At 45.6% G+C, this 21,150-nt stretch overlaps 1 protein-coding gene across 1 annotated transcript in view; it reads left to right on the top strand.

Annotated features, from left to right (window-relative positions):
- Window positions 1-913: 913 nt before the first annotated feature.
- The window catches only part of LOC123139763 (F-box/FBD/LRR-repeat protein At3g52680-like), a 25,862-nt gene continuing 5,625 nt past the window's right edge, over window positions 914-21,150 (top strand). The window contains exons 1-5 of the mRNA XM_044559475.1: window positions 914-1,124; window positions 2,002-2,075; window positions 4,520-4,522; window positions 7,483-8,364; window positions 8,472-8,624. Of these exons, the coding sequence (XP_044415410.1) occupies window positions 914-1,124; window positions 2,002-2,075; window positions 4,520-4,522; window positions 7,483-8,364; window positions 8,472-8,624 (1,323 nt within the window). The remainder of the gene's footprint in view (window positions 1,125-2,001; window positions 2,076-4,519; window positions 4,523-7,482; window positions 8,365-8,471; window positions 8,625-21,150) is intronic.

The raw sequence follows: 21,150 nt of genomic DNA, 5'->3' as shown, positions 1-21,150 counted from the left end.
GTGCGGCTGTTGCATGGGCGAAGGCGGTGACGAGGACGGCCTTGCGAGGGCTAGACCGACGAATTGGATAGCTGGCGAGGACGGTTGGTGAGGGGCAGCGACCAGAGATGAGGACAGTAGCGCGACAGGGGGAGAACGGTGCGGTCGGCGGGGCAAAAGGGCCGATGAGATGTAGGGGGGATTTCTTCATATGCGTGCGTTGACGAAGACAAGGGGCATCAGACGGTTCCCAACGCCCAAATCAGACGGGTGCGACCCGAACGGCCCAAATTTGGGCCGGCGCCTAGCATCGCCCTTATCATTTAGGTTATGAAAGTGTCATGAATAGTGATAAGTAAGGTGGGTGAATCCCCTAAAAAAAGAAAGTAAGGTGGGTGAAGCGGTGAGAAGGAATCGTAGCCGTTGAAGCCCGTCTTTGTTAACTGAAGATAGGAGACTTGGGCGAACATCTTCAGATAGTTAGCACCTGACACTCCGCCGGCAACCCCTACGAACACCCCCTCACCCCACCACCTCTGCCGTCCGCCGCCGGCCACCCACAAGTCTCAGTCGGCCTCCTTCCCCTGCGACAACCCTCTCCACTCCACCCCTGCCATCCGCCGTCTGGGTTCGAAGGTTCAGGGGATCTGAAGGTAACCTCGTTAGGTATGGCTGCATTTTGGGAGAAAAATATCTCAAGGGAGACGGGGGCGGAAGAGGGGTAGTTCAAACTCAAGGATCCCGGTCCCCTCAGTCTTCCTTGGTTTCCATGTTCGTCGCACACCCACTGGTCTGTCAGGAAAGGTACGCCGAGGAGCTTCTGGACCGAGCTACTATGTCCAATTGCAAGCCTTCTTCTACTCCAGTTGACACCAAGCCCAAGGTATCCGCCATTGCCGGTACGGATTTTCACGATGCCACGTTTTATCGCAGCATGGCCGACTGCTCCAGTTTGACATTAACACTTCTAGACATTGCCTATGCCGTCGGTCATGTCTGTCTCCACATGCTTGCTCCTAAAGATGTACATTGGTCTCTTGTTAAGCGCTTTCTTCGCTACATCCGCGCCACGTCTACTCATGGCTTGCAGATTCATGATCATCCATCCTTGGATATTGCAGTATATTTTGATGAAGACTCGGATGGTTGTCATGACACTCATTGGAGTACTTCTTGGTTATGTGTCTATCTTGGTGCCAGACTCGTTTCTTGGTCGTCTAAGCGGCAACCGACGGTATCCTTATCCAGTGCAGTGGCCGAGTACCGCTCCCGCGCTCCGTAGCAAACACCGTTGCTGGCTTCGACAACTTCTTGGTGAGCTACATTGCCCCATCGACAAGGCTACCATTACTTCTTGTGACAACATTTCCATGGTATACCTCTCTGCCAACCCCATACATCATCGCTGGACGAAAGCTTGAAATACATTTCGTGCGCGAGAAGGTTGCTCTTGTGCATTTCTGAGTTGTTCATATGCATGTACCCACATCAACTCAGCTTGCGGACATGATGACTAAAGGCCTTCCTACGTCAAGACTATTTGTTCGGATGAGTAGCGCAGTATCCAACCTGCTAACTAATCTGTCCAGTTACTCACAAAAAAACCTAATCTGCCCATGGTTTAAACCTATCTGTGGCTTAGCTTTAAACTATGTGATAGATTGTGTATATTCTGTTAACCCTTCTACGTGTTTTCTCAGTATACGCACCATGAGAATCAATGCAACCGCTGAGTTCTCTCAATCCTTTACACCCCCCCTAGTCCGTCGCCGTCGCCGTTGCCGTCGGAGGCCTCGAATGAGGATCGAGCGGTGCTTCAGCAGAGGCGCCCAAATAAGCAGCTCCCCCTTTGGGTGCAGCAGCAGCTCTCTGAGCCGCAGTGGGAAATCGAAGCGCCCTTTTCAATCGCAATCCGCAATCCTTTCCGGGCTAAAATCAGAAACAGGCCCTCTTTCGAATTCAGTCTCCGAGTTGCCATCGGTAGCCACTATAAATCTGGCCGCGGTACCCGCCAGTTTTAAGAGGAAGACGAGCAGCTCTTTTCCCAGGCGACCAGCTGCCAGATCGGCATCGGCAAATCCTCCCTCGACATGCTGGTGAGTTCGTCCCCCTGATCCTTTTTCCCTTGTAGATCCTCTTATTACGACATCACCCCGAAAAAGAAATCAATCAATCAATCAAGGATTAATGAAAAGTAGGAACCATAATCAGAATTCGCGGTCAAAATTTAACCTTTTCGGTGGCGAAATGTCAAAATTGCGTATTTTCATTGGGAAGTATAAAAAACATGTGATCAAAATTGCACCCTTTTGTGGGTAAGTACAAAAAATTGTACACTCAAAATTGTGTCTTTCTGTGGGAAAGTATGAAAGTTCTATAATCAAAATTGCGTCTATCTGTGGGAAAGTATATATATTTTAATTTTTTGTCTGTGGAAATATTAAAGTATATATCTCTACTCCTAATGGAGTAGTTGGTAGTCTCGCTTCCAGGTTTTTTTTCGTCCCACCGCTTTTGTCCGGTTTTTTTTCGTAGGTTAACCGTCGTAGATTTTTTTCGATGTTGGTTTCTTATTCACCGGTTTATTTACCCCTCAGCTCTTTCCTTGCAAATCAGCACTTTCCAAACGTGCACGCAATCACGGATCTAAATTTACTAACTTATCCAAATCAACCGATACCTTCCATTATTGCAAATTTCTTTAGGAAACAAATAATAGATTTTAAGGAAACAAATAAAAGATTTTAAAGACGCATCATACTTTACTAACAATCACTAAAAATCAAATCTAAATTAATTAACCTTACCTTAAATCACTCAATCACTTTAATTAGAAAACATTCTCTTTCCTAACTGCACCCCGCTTAGTGTGCACATAACAATCCGAAGTAATTAGAGTCACATGATTGAATCCATTTATTTAGAGCGACATGATTGCGTTCCGGGATGGAGGCCATGATTTCGTCGAGGTCGTTGCTGCCTCCTACACTCAGGGTGTGTCGCCGAGATCGAGGCGAGCAGGAGGAGCTGTGGCCACCGCCATGGTCACCCCATCGCAGGGGATGGAGCACGTCGTCGGCCTACAGCCTGTGGAGATCACTGTTGCTCTTCAGATCGCGTGGTGACCGGATCTTGCCGATGTGTCCCTCCCCGACGACCTCATGTTCGCCCGGTTGGCCGGCATGGATCTCGCCACTACTGCCCTCAACTTCTCTGCCTCGAGCTCGACTGTCAGCCACCATGGATCCCCCAGCTGGAGGGTCACGTGAACCAGCCGTCCTCCCATGCTGCAGCGGCGAGAAGGTGACATGGCTCTCTGTACACAAAGAGTGGAGTTCGGTCAAGTACTTATATACTTGGCCTCTACTGCTGATACATGTACATGGAGAAGAACAGACAACCGCTCATTCATGCTTCGTTCCACTCCTTTGCGCTACATTACTGGAGGTGACATTTTCCTATCTCTCTATGTTGTAACAAGCCTGCTGCCTGCATAGTTAATGGATTTTTATTTAAATTTATCGCTGCTTAGTGCTTTGTTGCAATTGTTCACCCAAGATTCTTATATATAATCTGAGCGTATGTAGGCATACTTAGATTTGCTATTCCATTTTTTCTGGCGCATAGAAATAAGAGTATTGTCCAGGTTAGGTATTCAATTGAGTATGGTTTGGATTGCTATCAGAATGTCTTTTCTATGCATGTGATTTCTCACATCTGGTTATAATATTTGTGAAGACGTGCATTGCACGTGCACTTGGAAGCGGGCCCGAGGCCCGCGCTGGACGGCGCAGACGTCGACCCGAGCCACCTCGTTCGCGTATTCTTGGAGCTGTGGCTGGTCGATTTACATGAAATTAATTCCCTCAGTTATGGTGGCAAATATAATACACATAATCCATATTGTTATGCACTAGCGTGTATGTGTGAAATAGATGGATTATGGTCCCGTACCCAATAAGATGGATATGTGTGTGTGTTAGAGAGAGAGGGAGAGGGGGATAGAGAGTGAGGAAGAGGGAGGGAGAGTGTGTGTGTGCGTGAGGATTTGATGGTAAAAAAGGTCGCCAATGTCGTAATATTGAACTCTTAAAGTTAATGTGGCCCCGTTGCAACGCACGGGCGTTCTTCTAGTATATATATATATATCTACTCCTAATCTCTATTCCTAATGGAGCAGTTGGTAGTCTCGCTTCCAGGTTTTTTTCGTCCCACCACTTTCGTCCAGTTTTTTTTCGTAGGTTAACCGTCGTAGATTTTTTTCGTCGCCTCCCCCACTTCATCGGTTTATTTTCACTTCACCCTCTCACACAACGAAAAAAACTGAACGGATCAGAACTTTCCATACTGACGCAAATTATTTAGTAATGTCTTTATGTAAAAGAATCAATCACAATCAATCTCTAAAGATCAAATCTAAATTAATTAATCTTCATAACGTTTGTTTCCTTCCGAATCACGTCCATAACTTTCCTTCCTTGTTTGGGCAGAAACTGTTTGGTAGCAGAGATTAGGAAGCTTCCTATGAGTGTAGTAATAGGAAGTATTCTTTTTCTTGATGATTCGTTTCCATGCATGATGATAATAAATTAGGCCAACATTCACCACTATTTATCAACGTCATCAATCGTATCCATTCCTACCAGTTTTAAGGGAATCTGCTCGCTATGTCTTTTTTAAGGGGATCCGCTCGCTAAGTCGTCGTCGCACGTTATTTTCACAAGCAATTCCCCTAGAAAAAGGCGTGGGTATTGGTAGTTGAACGCCCGCTAGGTTTTTCGCATGTCCCATCCTCGCGCTGTGCCACCGCCACCCGCCGAATTTCCAGCCGCCCGTGCCCGTTAACTTTGCCAGCCATCGGGTCGACTGCCCCCGCCCCAAACCCCCATCCCTGAGCACTAGCTATCGCCGCGTTGCCGCCCCAAGCTCCACGCCACCGGGAACGAATCAAGCGCCGTCCCGACACCGCCATCGCTGGCCCAGCACCTCCAGCCTTGCATGGACAGCTTCAATGTGCAGTCTCCCTTGCTGCCTCACCTTCTGCCAGCGCATGCAGCGGCGGGGTTGGACGCGTGCGTGCTTGCTAGCTTGCTCTCCGTGCGTACGTACTTGCTCTGCGTGCGTCGCACCAGCCAATGCGCATGATGCGTGTGTGCCTGCTTTTTCTCTACTCCTAATGGAGCAGTTGATAGTCTCGCTTCCAGGTTTTTTTCGTCCCACCACTTTCGTCCGGTTTTTTTTCGTAGGTTAACCGTCGTAGATTTTTTTCGTCGCCTCCCCCATTTCATCGGTTTATTTTCACTTCACCCTCTCACACAACGAAAAAAACTGAACGGATCAGAACTTTCCATACTGACGCAAATTATTTAGTAATGTCTTTATGTAAAAGAATCAATCACAATCAATCTCTAAAGATCAAATCTAAATTAATTAATCTTCATAACGTTTGTTTCCTTTCGAATCACGTCCATAACTTTCCTTCCTTGTTTGGGCAGAAACTGTTTGGTAGCAGAGATTAGGAAGCTTCCTATGAGTGTAGTAATAGGAAGTATTCTTTTTCTTGATGATTCGTTTCCATGGATGATGATAGTAAATTAGGCCAACATTCACCACTATTTATCAACGTCATCAATCGTATCCATTCCTACCAGTTTTAAGGAAATCTGCTCGCTATGTCTTTTTTAAGGGGATCCGGTCGCTAAGTCGTCGTCGCACGTTATTTTCACAAACAATCTCTACTCCTAATGGAGCAGTTGGTAGCCTCGTACGGTTTATTTTTGTCCTCCTCCCACCTCCACTGGTTCTTTTTCTCTCCACTCTTTTCTTGCAAACCAATAATTTCCTAACATACAAAAGATCACGAATCTATCTTTCCTTACCCGAACCAATCACGCCCTACATCAGTGCATTTCTTTATTAAGAAAACTAACACGTAAATCTTAACGCATTGTAAACAAATCCCGTTATGGACCTAATTAATTTATTATGGAATCTATACGTGGTCGCATTGGTTCTTTTTCTCTCCACTCTTTTCTTGCAAACCACTAATTTTCTAACATACAAAAGATCACGAATCTATCTTTCCTTACCCGAATCAATCGATCCCTACATCAGTGCATTTCTTTATTAAGAAAACTAACACGTAAATCTTAATGCATTGTAAAGAATTCCCGTTATGGACCTAATTAATTTATTATGAAATCTGTACGTGGTCGCATCTCTCCCCTCGTGAAAAAATCACATCCATCTCCCGTTAAAAAGGAAAAGAGAACATGAACGATCAATCCCACACCATGCATCTCAGTAGCAAAAAACCGCCCCCGCCTCTGCTACTGCGCCTCGCCGTGTGCCCGGCTCGACCCATGCCTCGCCTGCATGGCTGGACGCCGCCGTCTCCACCGCCACGTACAAGAAAACGGTGGGCAGAACCATCCATTCAAATCGCACACCCCCACCCTCCTTCGCAATCCCTAGGCCCGCATCACCCTATCGCTTTCTCGCCTCTCTTTCCCCTTGATGTAGATGGTGCCGAGCGGCGGCCTCGAGCACCGGCAGTGCCGCCCTCTCTATCTTCACTGCGTCGAGAGATGGGCCGAGGCTATCGTCGGTTTGCTGCCCACGATTGGGCCGCCTCCGGTTGTCGCGCACCACCGGCTCCACCTAACGTGCCCGACCCTCTCCACTTTCGACCTTCCGGCGACCACATCCCTCCGCGCCTCCATCCATCATCCACAAGGCCACTCCCTGCACCCACCCTCCTAAATTCTCCATACCGGCGGACAATCACCGAAGATCCAAGTTGGCCCGATATCAATTTTTTTACATGCTTTCTTTATCAGTTGGTGATGGGAATGGGTTCCAATTTCTCTCTCTGACTGTGGATTCGCAGGCAATAAGCGCTTGTACATGCATCCTCCTGTCGGTCCCTAAAGTACCAAGGTAAATGGTTGATGTTGCGTTTGTCTAGGATGATATATGTTGGCTCTGTTCCGGTTCATCCGAGCAGTTCCGGTACATCATGCATTTATCTTGCCAGTAATGTTCTGTGATGCTCTGATGCACTTTGGGAATTGTTTATCTTGTCTTCAGTGCAGAACATTTGTTTATTAATGCATGAGAAGAATCCTTGTTACTACCTTGAACCTGTTTTATAATCCATATTGTTATGCACTAGCACGTGCGCGTGTGAAATAGATGGATTATGATCCCGTACCCAATAAGATGGATATGTGTGTGTGTTAGAGAGAGAGAGAGAGAGGGAGAGAGGGAGAGAGGGAGAGAGAGTGAGGAGGAGGGAGGGAGAGAGTGTGTGTGACAATTTGATGGTAAAAAGGTCGCCAATGTCACTTGATATGTATGAGAATATTAAATGTAATATTAACATAATTGATATTGAACTCTTAAATTTAATGTGGCCCCGTTGCAACGCACGGGTGTTTTTCTAGTATATATATATGTAGGACAAATGTAGGACAATGCATACATACATACATACAAATGTAGGACAATGAAGATGGTAGGCTCAGCAAGTTGCCTGATGACGTGCTGCTCAACATCGTCGAGCGACTTGATATCACCGACGCCGCACGAACCACCATCCTCTCGAGACGTTGGAAGCAAATCCCTGCCAAGCTCTCAAAAATTATCATAACGGTCGGTTCTTTTGAGCCCAAGCACAGAAGGAGGACAAAATTAACCTCAAATGATATAGCTCGGGCCAACACCGCCGTGCTGGAAGCAACCAGGAGCATACTGGAAAGCAGGACCGGAAGTCTATACACCATTCACCTCATGTCCATGCACTTCTATCTGGGAGATGACTCCATCTTCATTGGCCAGACTGTTGCCAACACCATAGCAACACAAAAAGTTGCTTCGGTTGAGTTTGTAATCTTAACCGAAGTGCGTACCAATTGTTACGTCAATGACCTGCTCAGTTATGGGAAGCGGTTCATGTTGTTCTTTGATTCGTGTCCAAATGCATTTGGTTGTCTTGCACGCCTCTGGCTAGAGAATTTGAGGTTAGGCGAATCAGACTTCCCCAAAATTTTCGGTGTATGCAAGCAACTGGAGTTACTCCGCCTCTACCACTGTGATATGGGCATCGACTCTTTGTTGGAAGTGGAACACCCGCAACTCCGTGAACTAGTGATTTCGGATAGCAATCTTGAAAGAGTTGATCTTAAGTGGGTACCAAAGCTCACAATACTGAAATTTAATGAGTTTTTATCTCGAGATGACCCTTTCTGTTTGGACTATGTCCCACAACTCCAGACTGTGACCATCAGTAATATTGGTCTTTCTTGGCACAAGATGCTCAAGCTAAGTGAGTTGCTTGGTAAAACAGCCATAAGCAACCTAAATCTGAACTTCCGATGTGAAAAGGTTAGTGAACGTCTGCAACTAATGTTATCAGAATGACGTGTGTCACGGAGAGGTTGTAGTCATTATTTTTGGCTAACATAATTCTGCATTATCCCCCTCTTTTGCAGATTTGGGTCAAACCAGAAGGCCGAAAGCAATTGCTACCGGTGTTCCGCAAACTAAGTCTTGTGAATTTGTTCAACATTTCTGAAGAATGCGATCTGACTTGGACGATGTTCATACTCCAAGGTGCACCCACCCTTAAGGAACTATGCATCATGGTAAATAAACTCTTGTCCGATTCTTCATCTCTCATTTTTTTGTCACGCCCAATATGCGACCCTATCCAAAAGGAACTCGAAGGTCCCACCAAGGATAGACCCGCATATTGAGACGCTTTTGCAAGGTGGATATCATTACATCAACATTACATAATAGTGGGGATACATTCAATACATACAATGTCACATGAGTACAACATACAAGAACAACATCCGACTACGGATGAATCATAAATAGAAACTCAAACAATATCCACCCTGCTAGCCCAGGCTGCCGACCTGGAACCTATCCCCTGATCGAAGAAGAAGCAGAAGAAGAACTCAACACAAGCAAGCATCGCTCTCGCGTCATGATCATCACATAACCTGTACCTGCAACTGTTGTTGTAGTAATCTGTGTGCCACGAGGACTCAGCAATCCCATTACCATGGGTATCAAGACTAGCAAAGCTTAATGGGAAAGGAAGGGGTTAAAGTGGTGAGGTTACAGCAGCGACTAAGCATGATATGGTGGCTAACATACGCAAATGAGAGCGAGACGAGAAACAAAGGAACGGTCGTGAAGCTAGCAATGATCAAGAGGTGATCCTGAACACCTACTTACGTCAATCATAACTCAGAAACCGTGTTCACTTCCCGGACTCCGCCGAGAAGAGACCATCACGGCTACACACGCGGTTGATGCGTTTTAATTCAGATCTGGTGTCAAGTTATCTACAACCGGACATTAACAAATTCCCATCTGCCACATAACCACGGGCACGGCTCTCGAAAGTTTATACCCTGCAGGGGTGTCCCAACTTAGCCCATGACAAGCTCTTGCGATCAACGAAGGAATAGACCTTCTCCCAGGAAGACCCGATCAGTCTCGGAATCCCGGTTTACAAGACATTTCGACAATGGTAAAACAAGACCAGCAAAGCCGCCCGATGCGCCGACAATCCCGATAGGAGCTGCACATATCTCGTTCTCAGGGCAACACCGGATAGGTCAGCCTATGAGTAAAACCAGACCTCGAGTTGCCCCGAGGGGGCCCCGCAGTCTGCCCGGTTCAGGCCAGCACTTAGACAAGCACTGGCCCGGGGGGGGTGCTAAAATAAAGATGACCCTCGAGAGAGCGACTCCCAAGGGAAAAGTAGGTGGTGGTGAGGCAAATGGTAAAACCAAGGTTGGGCCTTGCTGGACAAGTTTTATTCAAAGCGAACTGTCAGGGGGGTCCCATAAATCACCCGACCGCGTTAGGAACGCAAAATCCGGGAACATAACACCGGCATGACGGAAACTAGGGCGGCAAGAGTGGAACAAAACACCAGGCATAAGGCCGAGCCTTCCACCCTTTACCAAATATATAGATGCATTAATAATATAAGAGATATTGTGATATCCCAACATAAACCCTGTCCACCATGGAGAAATCTTCAACTTCACCTGCAACTAGCAACGCTATAAGAGGGACTGAGTGTTGGAAATATGCCCTAGAGGCAATAATAAAAGTATTATTATTATATTTCCTTGTTCATGATAATTGTCTTTTATTCATGCTATAACTGTATTATCCGGAAATCGTAATACACGTGTGAATACATAGACCACAATATGTCCCTAGTAAGCCTCTAGTTGACTAGCTCGTTGATCAATAGATGGTCACGGTTTCCTGGCTATGGACATTGGATGTCGTTGATAACGGGATCACATCATTAGGAGAATGATGTGATGGACAAGACCCAATCCTAAGCATAGCACAAAGATCGTGTAGTTCGTTTGCTAGAGCTTTGCCAATGTCAAGTATCTCTTCCTTTGACCATGAGATCGTGTAACTCCTGGATACCGTAGGAGTGCTTTGGGTGTATCAAACGTCACAACGTAACTGGGTGACTATAAAGGTGCACTACAGGTATCTCCGAAAGTATCTATTGTTTTATGCGGATCGAGACTGGGATTTGTCACTCCGTGTAAACGGAGAGGTATCTCTGGGCCCACTCAGTAGGACATCATCATTTGCGCAAATGTGACCAAGGAGTTGATCACGGGATGATGTGTTACGGAACGAGTAAAGAGACTTGCCGGTAACGAGATTGAACAAGGTATCGGTATACCGACGATCGAATCTCGGGCAAGTAACATACCGCTAGACAAAGGGAATTGTATACGGGATCGATAGAGTCCTTGACATCGTGGTTCATCCGATGAGATCATCGTGGAACATGTGGGAGCCAACATGGGTATCCAGATCCCGCTGTTGGTTATTGACCGGAGAACATCTCGATCATGTCTGCATGTCTCCCGAACCCGTAGGGTCTACACACTTAAGGTTCGATGACGCTAGGGTTATAAAGGAAGCTTGTATGTGGTTACCGAATGTTGTTCGGAGTCCCGGATGAGATCCCGGACGTCACGAGGAGTTCCGGAATGGTCCGGAGGTAAAGATTTATATATAGGAAGTCCTGTTTCGGCCATCGGGACAAGTTTCGGGGTCATCGGTATTGTACCGGGACCATCGGAAGGGTCCCGGGGGCCCACCGGGTGGGGCCACCTGCCCCGGGGGGCCACATGGGCTGTAGGGGGTGCGCCTTGGCCTGCATGGGCCAAGGGCACCAGCCCCAAGAGGCCCATGCGCAAGGAAACTTGGAGAGGGAAGAGTCCTAAAGGGGGAAGGCACCTCCGAGGTGCCTTGGGGAGGATGGACTCCTCCCCATCCTTAGCCGCACCCCTTCCTTGGAGGAGGGGGCAAGGCTACGCCCTCCCCCTCTCCCTTGGCCCTATATATAGTGGGGAAAAGGAGGAGCAATGATACCCAAGGCCTTTGGTTGCCTCCCTCTCCCTCCCGTGACACATCTCCTCTCCCGTAGGTGCTCGGCGAAGCCCTGCGGGATTGCCACGCTCCTCCACCACCACCACGCCGTTGTGCTGCTGTTGGATGGAGTCTTCCTCAACCTCTCCCTCTCCCCTTGCTGGATCAAGGCGTGGGAGACGTCACCGGGCTGTACGTGTGTTGAACGCGGAGGTGCCGTCCGTTCGGCACTTGATCATCGGTGATCTGAATCACGACGAGTACGACTCCATCAACCCCGTTCACTTGAACGCTTCCGCTTAGCGATCTACAAGGGTATGTAGATGCAAACTCTCCTCCCCTTCTACTCGTTGCTGGTCTCTCCATAGATAGATCTTGGTGTTACGTAGGAAATTTTTTTGAATTTCTGCTACGTTCCCCAACAGTGGCATCATGAGCTAGGTCTATTGCGTAGATTCTTTGCACGAGTAGAACACAAAGTAGTTGTGGGCGTTGATGTTGTTCAATATGCTTACCGTTACTAGTCCAATCTAGTTTCGACGGTATTGTGGGATGAAGCGGCCCGGACCGACCTTACACGTACTCTTACGTGAGACAGGTTCCACCGATTGACATGCACTTGGTGCATAAGGTGGCTAGCGGGTGCCAGTCTCTCCCACTTTAGTCGGAACGGATTTGATGAAAAGGGTCCTTATGAAGGGTAAATAGCAATTGGCATATCACGTTGTGGTCTTGCGTAGGTAAGAAACGTTCTTGCTAGAAACCCATAGCAGCCACGTAAAACATGCAACAACAATTAGAGGACGTCTAACTTGTTTTTGCAGGGTATGCTATGTGATGTGATATGGCCAAAAAGATGTGATGAATGATATATGTGATGTATGAGATTGATCATGTTCTTGTAATAGGATTCACGACTTGCATGTCGATGAGTATGACAACCGGCAGGAGCCATAGGAGTTGTCTTTATTTTTTGTATGACCTGCGTGTCATTGAAGAACGCCATGTAAACTACTTTACTTTATTGCTAAACGCGTTAGTCATAGAAGTAGAAGTAGTCGTTGGCGTGACAACTTCATGAAGACACGATGATGGAGATCATGATGATGGAGATCATGGTGTCATGCCGGTGACGATGATGATCATGGAGCCCCGAAGATGAAGATCAAAAGGAGCAAAATGATATTGGCCATATCATGTCACTATTTGATTGCATGTGATGTTTATCATGTTTATGCATCTTGTTTACTTAGGACGACGGTAGTAAATAAGATGATCCCTTACAATATTTCAAGAAGTGTTCTCCCCTAACTGTGCACCGTTGCTACAGTTCGTCGCTTCTAAGCACCACGTGATGATCGGGTGTGATGGATTCTTACGTTCACATACAACGGGTGTAAGACAGTTTTACACAGCGAAAACACTTAGGGTTAACTTGACGAGCCTAGCATGTGCAGACATGGCCTCGGAACACGGAGACCGAAAGGTCGAGCATGAGTCGTATAGTAGATACGATCAACATGAAGATGTTCACCGATGATGACTAGTCCGTCTCACGTGATGATCGGACACGGCCTAGTTGACTCGGATCATGTGATCACTTAGATGACCAGAGGGATGTCTATCTAAGTGGGAGTTCATAAGATGAACTTAATTATCCTGAACATAGTCAAAAGACCCTTTGCAAATTATGTCGTAGCTCACGCTATAGTTCTACTGTTTAGATATGTTCCTAGAGAAAATATAGTTGAAAGTTGGTAGTAGCAATTATGCGAACAGTAGAAAGCTTATGTCCTTAATACACTGCTCAGTGTGCTGAACCCCAAACGTCGTTTGTGGATGTTTCGAACATCGAACATACACGTTTTGATAACTACGTGATAGTTCAGTTAAATGGTTTAAGTAGAGGCACCAAAGACGTTTTCGAAACGTCGCGGAACATATGAGATGTTTCAAGGGCTGAAATTGGGATTTCAGGCTCGTGCCCACGTCAAGAGGTTTGAGACCTCCGACGATTTTCTTAGCCTACAAACTAAGGAGAGAAGCTCAATTGTTGAGCTTGTGCTCAGATTGTCTGAGTACAACAATCACTTGAATCAAGTGGGAGTTGATCTTCCAGATGAAATAGTGATAGTTTCCCCAAAGTCATTGCCACCAAGCTGCTAGAGCTTCGTGATGAACTATAAACATATCAGGGATAGATATAATGATCCTTGAAATATTCGTGATGTTTGACACCGCGAAAGTAGAAATCAAGAAGGAGCATCAATTGTTGATGGTTGATGAAACCACTAGTTTCAAGAAGGGCAAGGGAAAGAAGGGATACTTCATGAAACGGCAAATCAGCTGCTGCACCAATGAAGAAACCCGAGGTTGAACCCAAACCCGAGACTAAGTGCTTCTGTAATAAGGGGAACAACCACTGGAGCAGGATTACCCTAGATACTTGGTAGATGAGAAGGCTGGCAAGGTCGATAGAAGTATATTGGATATACATTATGTTAATGTGTACTTTACTAGTACTCCTAGTAGCACCAGGGTATTAGATACCGGTTCGGTTGCTAAGTGTTAGTAACTCGAAATAAAAGCTACGGAATAAAACGGAGACTAGCTAAAGGTGAGCTGACGATATGTGTTGGAAGTGTTTCCAAGTTTGATGTGATCAAACATCGCACGCTCCCTCTACCATCAAGATTAGTATTAAACCTGAATGGTTTATTGAATCTCGATCGTAGTGATACACATTTTCATGCCAAAAGATATAAGATAGTAATGATAGTACCACTTACTTGTGGCACTGCCATGTAAGTCATATTGGTATAAAACGCATGAAGAAGCTCCATGTTGATGGATATTTGGACTCACTCGTTTTTGAAAAGTTTGAGGCATGCGAACCATGTCTATTGGTATATATGCATGAAGAAACTCCATGCAAATGGACCGTTTGAACTCACTTGATTTTGAATCACTTGAGATATGCAAATCATACCACATAGGCAAGATGACTGAAAAGCCTCAGTTTCAGTAAAATGGAACAAGATAGCAACTTGTTGGAAGCAACACATTTTGATGTGTGCAGTCCAATGAGTGCTGAGGCATGCAGTGAATATCGTTATGTTCTTACTTCACAGATGATTCGAGTAGATGTTGAGAATATTTACTTGATGAAACACAAGTCTGAATTATTGAATGGTTCAAGTAATTTCAGAGTGAAGTAGGAGATCATTGTGACAAGAGGATAAAATGTCTATGATACGATCATAGAGATGAATATCTGAGTTACGAGTTTTGGCACACAATTAAGACATTGTGGAAATTGTTTCGCAATTAATACCGCCTGGAACACCATAATGTGATGGTGTGTCCGAACATCATAGTTGCACCCTATTGGATATGGTGCGTACCATGATGTCTCTTATCGAATTACCACTATCGTTCATGGGTTAGGCATTAGAGACAACCACATTCACTTTAAATAGGGCACCACGTAATTCCGATGAGATGACACCGTATGAATTATGGTTTAGAGAAACCTAAGTTGTCGTTTCTTAAAGGTTTGGGGTTGCGACGCTTATGTGAAAGAGTTTCAGGATTAAGCTCGAACCCAAAGCGGATAAAATACATCTTCATAGGATACCCAAAACAGTTGGGTATACCTCCTAATTCAGATCCGAAAGCAATATGAATTGTTTCTAGAATCGGGTCCTTTCTCGAGGAAAGGTTTCTCTCGAAAGAGTTGAGTGGGAGGATGGTGGAGACTTGATGAGGTTATTGAACCGTCTCTTCAACTAGTGTGTGGCAGGGCACAAGAAGTTGTTCCTGTGTCACCTACACCAATTGAAGTGGAAGCTTATGATATTGATCATGAGACTTCGGATCAAGTCACTCCCAAACCTCGTAGGACGGCAAGGACACGTACTACTTCGGAGTGGTAAGGTGATCCTGTCTTGAAGGTCATGTTGCTAGACAACAATGAACCTACGAGCTATGGAGAAGCGATGGTGGGCCCGAATTCCGACAAATGGTTAGAAGCCATGAAATCCGAGATAGTATCCATATATCAGAACAAAGCATGGACTTTGATGGACTTGCCCGATGATCGGCAATCCATTGAGATAAATGGATCTTTTAAGAAGAAGACGGACGTGGATGGTAATGTCACCATCTATGAAGCTCGACTTGTGGCGAAGTGTTTTCCGACAAGTTCAAGGAGTTGACTACGATGAGATTTTCTCATCCGTAGCGATGCTTAAGTCCGTCGGAATCATGTTAGCATTAGCTGCATTTATGAAATCTGGCAGATGGATGTCAAGACAAGTTTCCTTACTAGTTTTCGTAAGGGAAGGTTGTATGCAATACAATCAGAAAGTTTTGTCGATCCTAAGGATGCTAAAAGGTATGCTAGCTCCAGCGATCCTTTTAAGGACTGGAGTGAGCATCTCGGAGTTGGAATGAATGCTTTGATGATGATCAAAGATTTTGGGTTTGTACAAAGTTTATGAGAAACTTGTATTTCCAAAGAAGTGAGTGGGAGCACTATAGAATTTCTGATGAGTATATGTTGTTGACATATTGTTATGGATCAGAAATGACGTAGAATTTCTAGAAAGCATATAGGGTTATTTGAAAAGTGTTTTTCAATGGAAAGCCTGGATTAAGCTGCTTGAGCATTGAGCATCAAGATCTATAAGGATAGATCAAAATGCTTAATGGTACTTTCAAATGAGCACATACCTTGACATGATCTTGAAGGTGTTCAAGATGGACCAGTCAAAGAAGGAGTTCTTGCCTGAGTTGTAAGGTACGAAGTTAAGACTTAAAGCTCGACCACGGCAGAATAGAGAGAAAGGACGAAGGTCGTCCCCTATGCTTAAGACATAGGCTCTTCAGTATGCTATGCTGTGTACCGCACCTGAAGTGTGCCTTGCCATGAGTCAGTCAAGGGGTACAAGAGTGATCCATCAATGGATCATAGGACAGCGGTCAAAGTTATCCTTAGTAACTAGTGGACTAAGGAATTTTTCTCGATTATGGAGGTGGTAAAAGAGTTCGTCGTAAAGGTTACGTCGATGCAAGCTTAACACCTATCCGGATAGCTCTGAGTAGAGAGACCGGATACATATAATGGAGCAATAATTTAGAATAGCTCCAAGTAGAACAGTTGTTTGGAATAGCTCCAAATAGAGCGTGGTAGCTGCATCTAGGAGATGACATGGAGATTTGTAAAGCACACACGGATCTGAAAGGTTCAGACCCGTTGACTAAAACCTCTCTCACAATCAACATGATCAAACATAAAACTCATTGAGTGTTAATCACATAGTGATGTGAACTAGACTACTGACTCTAGTAAACTCTTGGGTATTATGGCGATGTGACCTGTGAATGTTAATCACATGGCGATGTGAACTAGATTATTGACTCTAGTGCAAGTGGGAGACTGTTGGAAATATGCCCTAGAGGCAATAATAAAAGTATTATTATTATATTTCCTTGTTCATGATAATTGTCTTTTATTCATGCTATAACTGTATTATCCGGAAATCGTAATACACGTGTGAATACATAGACCACAATATGTCCCTAGTAAGCCTCTAGTTGACTAGCTCGTTGATCAATAGATGGTCACGGTTTCCTGGCTATGGACATTGGATGTCGTTGATAACGGGATCACATCATTAGGAGAATGATGTGATGGACAAGACCCAATCCTAAGCATAGCACAAAGATCGTGTAGTTCGTTTGCTAGAGCTTTGCCAATGTCAAGTATCTCTTCCTTTGACCATGAGATCGTGTAACTCCTGGATACCGTAGGAGTGCTTTGGGTGTATCAAACGTCACAACGTAACTGGGTGACTATAAAGGTGCACTACAGGTATCTCCGAAAGTATCTATTGTTTTATGCGGATCGAGACTGGGATTTGTCACTCCGTGTAAACGGAGAGGTATCTCTGGGCCCACTCAGTAGGACATCATCATTTGCGCAAATGTGACCAAGGAGTTGATCACGGGATGATGTGTTACGGAACGAGTAAAGAGACTTGCCGGTAACGAGATTGAACAAGGTATCGGTATACCGACGATCGAATCTCGGGCAAGTAACATACCGCTAGACAAAGGGAATTGTATACGGGATCGATAGAGTCCTTGACATCGTGGTTCATCCGATGAGATCATCGTGGAACATGTGGGAGCCAACATGGGTATCCAGATCCCGCTGTTGGTTATTGACCGGAGAACATCTCGGTCATGTCTGCATGTCTCCCGAACCCGTAGGGTCTACACACTTAAGGTTCGATGACGCTAGGGTTATAAAGGAAGCTTGTATGTGGTTACCGAATGTTGTTCGGAGTCCCGGATGAGATCCCGGACGTCACGAGGAGTTCCGGAATGGTCCGGAGGTAAAGATTTATATATAGGAAGTCCTGTTTCGGCCATCGGGACAAGTTTCGGGGTCATCGGTATTGTACCGGGACCATCGGAAGGGTCCCGGGGGCCCACCGGGTGGGGCCACCTGCCCCGGGGGGCCACATGGGCTGTAGGGGGTGCGCCTTGGCCTGCATGGGCCAAGGGCACCAGCCCCAAGAGGCCCATGCGCAAGGAAACTTGGAGAGGGAAGAGTCCTAAAGGGGGAAGGCACCTCCGAGGTGCCTTGGGGAGGATGGACTCCTCCCCATCCTTAGCCGCACCCCTTCCTTGGAGGAGGGGGCAAGGCTACGCCCTCCCCCTCTCCCTTGGCCCTATATATAGTGGGGAAAAGGAGGAGCAATGATACCCAAGGCCTTTGGTTGCCTCCCTCTCCCTCCCGTGACACATCTCCTCTCCCGTAGGTGCTCGGCGAAGCCCTGCGGGATTGCCACGCTCCTCCACCACCACCACGCCGTTGTGCTGCTGTTGGATGGAGTCTTCCTCAACCTCTCCCTCTCCCCTTGCTGGATCAAGGCGTGGGAGACGTCACCGGGCTGTACGTGTGTTGAACGCGGAGGTGCCGTCCGTTCGGCACTTGATCATCGGTGATCTGAATCACGACGAGTACGACTCCATCAACCCCGTTCACTTGAACGCTTCCGCTTAGCGATCTACAAGGGTATGTAGATGCAAACTCTCCTCCCCTTCTACTCGTTGCTGGTCTCTCCATAGATAGATCTTGGTGTTACGTAGGAATTTTTTTTGAATTTCTGCTACGTTCCCCAACACTGAGCAAAAGCGGTAACATAACCAAACAACGGTTTGCATAGGAAAGGTGTCAAAGGTTAGATGTTCATGGCAATATGGGATGGTTTGATAAACAGGTAATAGGTAGCGCAGCATAGCGATAGAACGAAGCAACTAGCATAGCAATGATAGTAGTGAGATCCAGGGTAACGGTCATCTTGCCTGAAATCCCGCAAGGAAGAAGAACGAGTCCATGAAGAAGATGAACGGATGTAGCCGAACCAACCGTAGATGAACGAATCCTCACGATCGCAACGAAACAGGAACTAACAAGAAGAAGCACACAACATAGGTAAACACACCACACATGAACAAGGCATGATGCACAACAAGCATGATGCATGACAAGGCTACATGAATCTACTCATGGCAAGAGATGATGCAAACAAGAACAACACATGAAGGCAAGTTTAAATGAGGCCGGGAACAACATATAACAATTCCGGTAAGTCCTCGTATGCAAATTTCGGAATTGGTCCAGATCTGAATAAACCTCATGTTCAAGTTGTTAAACAGCAAGTTAAGATGCACCAAGATGATCTACACGAAATTCTAGTCAAGTTACATATAAAGTTCATTAGATTTGGAGCTACGGTCTAGAAGATATGAGCAAAACAAGTTAAACATGGCATTGATGCAAAATGCACCCAAACATCAAGCAAACACCTCAAAACATGGATGCAACATGATAATATGAAGCTACATGCAAAATCAAGCAAGTTTCATATAGAGCACACTTAAAACGGAGCAACGGTGCAACACATACACTATACAAGTCATAACAACAATCTGTCCATAACAGCAACTAGGCATCTTACAAGCATCAAAACAACAAGCTACAGCACCCCAACATAATAACAAAAGGCATGGGCATGAAGTACAGGTAAAGCACTACAAAACATGAACACTGAGCTATCTCCAAAAACAACTAGAACATGCTCAAAAACACATGGGAAGATTGCAAATAATAACAGTTTCAGACTTGGCAGGAATAACATCAGGTTGCAATGCTTAGAGCTATCAAACAATATGTTACAGGAACTTATCATGGCAAACAAAGGCATGGCATGATACTACTAAATGCATAGATCAAAAGTCCCTTACTGACCATGAGCCAAAAAGGATCAGAAAATATGATGGCACCCATGTAAACATGGCAAGTTATATTACAGATTCATAACATGGCAGGAACAACAATAAGTAGGCATGTTCGTGAGCTTGAACCACTCACCACAGAGCAATACATGGCATGGCAAGGCAACCAAAAGTAAGAAGACATGTTTATGAAGCTAAGCATGAAAAGAGCAAGTTCATAGGGTGCATGGATCACTAGGAAAACACATGGAAACTAGTGAACTTAATGTTAACAGGCTGATAGCAACATTATCAAGCAACTTTGGAGCAAGATATGAACAATCTACAGCAAGCTATAAATGCTACCAGGGGCATGGATGGATAGAGCATGACATGTAGATCAAAACATGTTTATAGAGTATCTCCAGATTATGCATAGAATGATTAGTAGAAGCATGTTAACATAGCAACAAAATATAACAGAATCTGTCAGGAAAACAGCAACAGCAAGTACACTACTTAACAAGCTCGATTCACTCACCACAAGTCATTGCATGACAAGATAAGCACAGCATCATCAAGAAGACATGTTTATGAAACAAACCAAGTCAAGAACAAGTCCATAGCATGCAAGGATCAACTATAGCAACCTTGGCTAAATTGAATAACAAGTAAACAATCTGCCAGGAAACATTTTGAAGCAAAAGTAGAGCACCAAAATGACATTCTAGACTACTCCATAATTGCAAACAAGGGCATGAATGGATAGACAATAACCATATGTTCAAAACACCCTTACTGAAGTAACTCAAAATATGCATGGATCTTTCTGTAGCATCAAGTTTACATGGCATCAAAATAACAGCAGAACAGGGACTAAAATCAGCAATATCACGAAGCCTAGTTTGCATGCTTGTGCTAGTCACCACATTGATCACAAAAATACATGGCATACACCCCTGGAAAGAGGGCATGGCATAGATCAAAACACATGAAGACATCAACCTCATAGGATGCACACATCAATCATGGCAAAAATGATAAATGAGCATGTTATAACAGTTTCAGCAGATTAACATCAACATGCACTCTTCCAACAGCATTTCGGGCATCAATATGACCTCAAATGAAAATGATACAATGAGATGAAATTAAGTACTCGTCGAGACGAACAATTTGACATATTACACGCACGAAACGGAGCTACGGGTGCAGAGATGCGATGCGATGAACATGGCATGATTATGTATGGATTCGGGGACTTAGAGAAATATACCCCTCCGGATCTAGGGTTGACCGGGCACGCATCACGAGGCGGCGGCGGATCTCGCCGGAGAAGATGGAGACGGTGGCCGGCGAGCTCGGGGTCGGGGTCGGCGAGGCGCGGGTCCGGCGGGGGACGCCGGAGGCGGGAGGGCCGGCGGCGGAGGGGCGGGGCCGCACCGG

The sequence above is a fragment of the Triticum aestivum genome, chromosome 6B (assembly GCF_018294505.1).
Source record: "Triticum aestivum cultivar Chinese Spring chromosome 6B, IWGSC CS RefSeq v2.1, whole genome shotgun sequence".
In the NCBI taxonomy this organism is placed as follows: domain Eukaryota; kingdom Viridiplantae; phylum Streptophyta; class Magnoliopsida; order Poales; family Poaceae; genus Triticum; species Triticum aestivum.
This window is presented reverse-complemented; position numbering and strand designations above follow the sequence as displayed.